At 36.4% G+C, this 5,245-nt stretch overlaps 1 protein-coding gene across 1 annotated transcript; it reads right to left on the bottom strand.

Annotated features, from left to right (window-relative positions):
* Window positions 1-894: 894 nt before the first annotated feature.
* Window positions 895-4,763, bottom strand: LOC104240344 (phospho-2-dehydro-3-deoxyheptonate aldolase 1, chloroplastic-like). Its single transcript, XM_009795179.2, has 5 exons — window positions 4,162-4,763; window positions 3,262-3,539; window positions 2,240-2,516; window positions 1,881-2,126; window positions 895-1,399 (listed from the first exon to the last, which is right to left on the bottom strand). The coding sequence occupies exons 1-5, from the start codon at window positions 4,702-4,704 to the stop codon at window positions 1,142-1,144; spliced, it is 1,602 nt and encodes a 533-aa protein (XP_009793481.1). The 5' UTR covers window positions 4,705-4,763; the 3' UTR covers window positions 895-1,141.
* Window positions 4,764-5,245: the final 482 nt, after the last annotated feature.

Here is a 5,245-nt window from a genome sequence, read left to right as displayed (position 1 = left end):
AGGTAGTAAATTAGTTACTTCTATATTTTGTGAAAAATCTCTTGAATCGATAAGTTAACTGAGTTTGGATCAATCAATAGTTAATCACAAGTCTTCGTGGGAACGATACTCTACTCACTACTTTATTACTTGACAATCACGTGCACTTGCGTGAGTGTTTTTGGTCGCAACAAGTTTTTGTGTTCAATTGGAATGCTGGAAATTGACAAAAACCTGAACGTTATGCTTATGGTATTGGAATTTGGAAACAATTTTCGAACGTTCATTAGATGATTAAGTGATAAATGTTAATTATTTTATCATAAAAATATTTGTCTAAACTACATTTTATATTCCCTTAAATGTCTAACTTTTTCTTTTATTCAAAATTTCTAACTTAATTAACATTCTAATTAAAAGGTGTACTTGAAAAAAAGAAGAGGTTATAAATGATTTACCTTGTTTTTATGAAGTATCAAACATTTAAATAGACGTTCTGCTATTTAAGGTTTGTTGCATGTCTTATTACTAGATAATACTATAGGCCAAATTCAGTAAACTTGTGCAAACCCGCGAAAACCCGCAACCGCACCGCACCACATCAGCCTTTTAAAAAATTATTCAACCCGCCCCGCATAGCTTTAAACCCGCGCCGCACCGCCCCATTTGCTACAGTTCTGTTTTCAAAATATTGTACATATCATGTAGCGTTAATACACTGCTATCATTTAGCCAACTTGATAGTCTTACTACTTCCTTTTCCAATAATGCTGCTAGACAATTAAATCAAGTATGAAATTATGTTCTCCATGTTAACACTTAAAGCTAATCTTATAGTTGTGTAAATAATACAAACAAAGATGTCACGACGTGTCAAGCATACGCCCGTGCATACCACGGGCATCGGCCATCTAGTTAAAAGAGAAGAGGAACTTCTTTGCTTTATTGCTTAGTCTCATCACTCATCAAACTCTAATACACTTTGTTTTGATACATCAAGCTCTCATACATTTTCACTCTTCCAGTATGAACACAAGGTAAACGTAACACATCCTCAAGATTTAAAAGAAATAATTCCAAACTAAAAATATTAGTACAGCGATTCATAATTTAAGTAAAAGAAGAAATTTTGTCAACATAGCAACGTAAGCTTTCTACATATTTAGTAACTTAATGAGCTTTGAGATCCAAGCCTCCTCTTTCTGAGGCGTTCAGCGATAATAAAGGCGAGTTCAAGGGATTGAGATGCATTGAGTCTAGGATCGCAGTGGGTGTGATAGCGTGAGCTCAGATCATCGAAAGTCACGGTCCTTGATCCACCAATGCACTCTGTTACATTTTGGCCTGTCATCTCTAGGTGAACTCCTCCTGGATGGCTTCCTTCTTGCTCATGCACGTCAAAGAATGCTCTCACTTCAGCCTGTTCCCAAGAAGAGTGCAATGTAAGATGTGTGCTTTATTGTCAATGTTGTAATGTGAGGGTTAAAACTTCATCCACAAGCTCTGACGAAAGAATATATTCTTAACTGTTAAGACATGCAAGTTGATGTAAACTTTCAATCATTTTTAAGACAATTATACTGTTTCAATATCGAGCGTCATTGAAAAAGAAGGAAATCTACCGAAAAGACTGGATCTCAAAAATAATCCTTGTGGAAAGAGACAGACAACCACCAACCAACCCGAGATATATTTAAATCCACCATATGACAGCTTAAGAAACATACTTTTGACTGATTCGCCCAAAAAACACACGCTTAAAATTCAGTATGCAATTACTTGAAGGCAACAAATTTTGTGAATTCAAATTGTTTTTCCAGTATAACCTAGGGTCTCACCATCCAAAAGGGTATGTATGATATAACGAGTCAGGAAATTCTGAAGGAGGTATGAGAACTAACCCTGATGGAATCAAAAGGTCGAGTTTTCAGACCACAAGGTGCTTTAATGGTATTTCCATGCATAGGATCAGATACCCATGTAACAATTTGCCCAGCTCTTCTCACTGCCCTTATTAGATGAGGAAGCTTAACCCTCATGTTCTCTGCTCCCATTCTGGTAATTATTGTAATCCTTCCTGGTTTGTTGTTAGGGTTCAGAATGTCAATGAGCTTAACTAACTCATTTGGATCCATCTTGTCACTCACCTGCAGCATATATTTTCTGTTAGATCTACACATTGCCAACTCAATATGATCTACACATTGCCATATTCATAAATGCAATCACGAAAAGACTCAAAGTAAAGCAATGCACTCACCTTTATACCAAGGGGGTTGGCAATTCCTCTCAAGAACTCAACATGGGCACCATCCAATTGTCTGGTTCTCTCCCCAGCCCAAAGAAAATGGGCAGAGCAATCATAGTAAAGGCCAGAAGTTGAATCCAATCTTGTAAGTGACTGCTCATACGGCAAAAGTAAGCACTCGTGAGACGTCCAAAACTCCGTGGTTTTCATGATAGGATGGTCCGTTGTAAGTCCAGCAGCAGCCATGAAACCAAGGGCCTCATCCACTCTATGAGCTAATTCACGATACCTGCCAATTTAAAAAAGAAAATAAACATTATTAGCCCATAAGTGCAACATTATATAAAAGCCGACAAAAAATTTGTCTCGTAATAAATTTTGGAACAGTCTAGATAGTATCCTATAGAGGTCTGGAAGTGTCTTGGGGAGGTTGGAGTTGGAGTAGTATGGCTCACCAAGGTATTTAATACCATACTAAGAATTGGTAGGATACCTTGATTTCAATTTATAAGAACAAAGGAGATTTTAAAGTTGTGCGAACTGTCGTGGCATTTAACTCATGAGTCATACAATAAAACTCTAGGAAAGAGTGATAAAGCATAGAGTTAGGAACACGACAAGAGTGATAGAGAATCAATTTGGATTTATGCCCGGTAGATCTACAATGCACAACGCAGGCTATATTCTTGCTAAGAAGATTGATGACAATTTAAAGCCAAACGAAGAAAAATCAACACATAATGTTCATTAACCTAGAGAAAGTATATGATAGAATACCACGGAAGACCCTAAAAATAGGGCGCAATGGAAGCGAAAATCCATATAAGTGATACGTACTAGTTGAGAATAGATTTTAGACTTGATAGAGAACTTATATTAAAATTATTATTATTACTATTATTTATATATGTATTTATCTTCTTTTTTTCTTGCACTTTCATTTTACTTTGATAATGAGGAAGATATGAGTTGAGCTAAAAATGAGGATTCAAACAACAAATAGCAACAAAAATTTGCAACAAGATGGAACATACCGATCACCCTGCTCGCTGTGCTCTGTAAAATCTAAGTTCCATTGGTTGATCCTCTGCATGGCAGCATATCCTCCCTTAGCAAAGGCCCTCAAGAGATTCAAAGTAGCTGCAGATTGACAATAGGCCCTGATCATCCTTTGAGGATCCGGAATTCTGGATTTTTCATCAAATGCATCTCCATTCACATTATCTCCCCTGTAACTTGGCAGCTTTACTCCATCTTTCTCTTCAAATGAGTCTGATCTTGGCTTTGCAAATTGCCCAGCCATTCTTCCAACCTATTTAGATCAAATTTGAAAATGGATATCAATACAGTTGAAAGAAACCAGAGCATATGCCAAAAGAAGGAATTTATCTACTCTTTATGTTTTCCATGAGATAAGAGAATACTCATGAGTCATGACTTAAAAAATAAATATCCATTTCAAGGATATTCACGATAAAATAAGTACTGCAACAAACAGTAGGCAATTAAATACCCTTATAATTGAATAAGATTCAATATCCATTTATTTATAGGCAACTTAATAAAATAAAAGCATTCCAAAATTAAGGTAACAAAATTTAATTTAGCAGCAAAAAAGGTCAAAATCAAAATATTTGTCTAAATTCAGACATCTATTCATTACTTTTCTAAAAATTACAAAAAAGGGCTATAATAACAGTTAAAAAGACTACAAAAAAGGACTATGATTAAGAAACACATATGAAACATGCTAGTTAATAAAACACTGTTTGACCTGGAAACATTAACAGCGTAACATGAAATGGGACCACCAAGTAGAAACAAATTATTGAAAGCTACTCCTACACTAAGATATTAGTTAGTTCTGGTTCTTTAAATGCAATATAAATACAAAAGAAAAGATTCAAAAATTAAGTAAGAAACAAAAATATGACCTTGACAACGGGCATCTGACCACCGAACATAAGAACAGCACCCATTTGAAGGATGATTCTGAAAGTGTCCCTTATGTTAACAGCATTGAATTCCTTGAAACTCTCGGCACAGTCACCACCTTGTAGCAGAAACGCCTTCCCCATTGCAGCCTCTCCAAGTCGCTCTTCAAGACTCCTCGCCTCACCAGCAAACACAATTGGAGGGAAATCTTCAATGGTCTTAAGAACTGATTCAAGATCATCTTTATTCGGGTACTCTGGAAGCTGAAGTGCTTTCTTCGATCTCCAGCTGTCAACTGACCATTTTTTAGAAACTTGGTCTGTTTTTTTCCCCGTGACAGCAGCAGCAGTGGAGGAGGTGGCTGCCGGCGGCGAAGGTTTAGGGGTCTTGGAGGAGTCGGGAGAATAGACGGCTGAGATCGGTCTAACGGGTTTGGTTGAGTTGGTGGGAAGGGCATGTTTGGGAGAAGGTAAAAGAGGTTGAGTTTGAATTAAGGCTATATTAGGTAGGAGGGAGTTGGCGCTGCTAGTTGAAAGAGCCATTGGATTCTTTCTGTGTATTGTAAGGAAAAGATGTGAAGCCTCAAATGTGGTACTACCTGAGGAATAGAGAGATGCCTTATAAGGAGGCTTATGGTTGTTGGAGGATTTTGTTGTTAGGTGAAGGCTATTTCGGTAATTAAATTACTTAATTGGCACACACCAGCAAAGTCAATATTTCACCAACTTTGCATATTGAAAATGAGGCCATTAAAAAGATTTTAAACCTTGTAACTAATCATTAGACCTATTACTTCATCTTAGTTCTTCACATCAATTTTGTGACAAGATTCCCCTCTTTCTTTATTTAAAATTTGATCCTTTCAAATATAAAGGAATTTTTTTTTGAACTAAGAGTAGGATTTTACGTCCGATTTCTACATTTTAACTAATAAAGTAGGCAAAATGGGTTGCTCAGATTGTGGGTTCGAGTCACCGAAGGAGCAAAGGGGATCAAAGGGGAATAAAAAAGGAAATAATAAAGTAATTGTTATAAATAGAATTGTATTTAAGGTGAATGTCTATATTCTAGAGAGATTCTAGG

The sequence above is a fragment of the Nicotiana sylvestris genome, chromosome 11 (genome assembly GCF_000393655.2).
Source record: "Nicotiana sylvestris chromosome 11, ASM39365v2, whole genome shotgun sequence".
In the NCBI taxonomy this organism is placed as follows: Eukaryota; Viridiplantae; Streptophyta; class Magnoliopsida; order Solanales; family Solanaceae; genus Nicotiana; species Nicotiana sylvestris.
The sequence above is the reverse complement of the archived record's forward strand: the minus strand, read 5'-3'. Positions and strand labels throughout refer to the sequence as shown.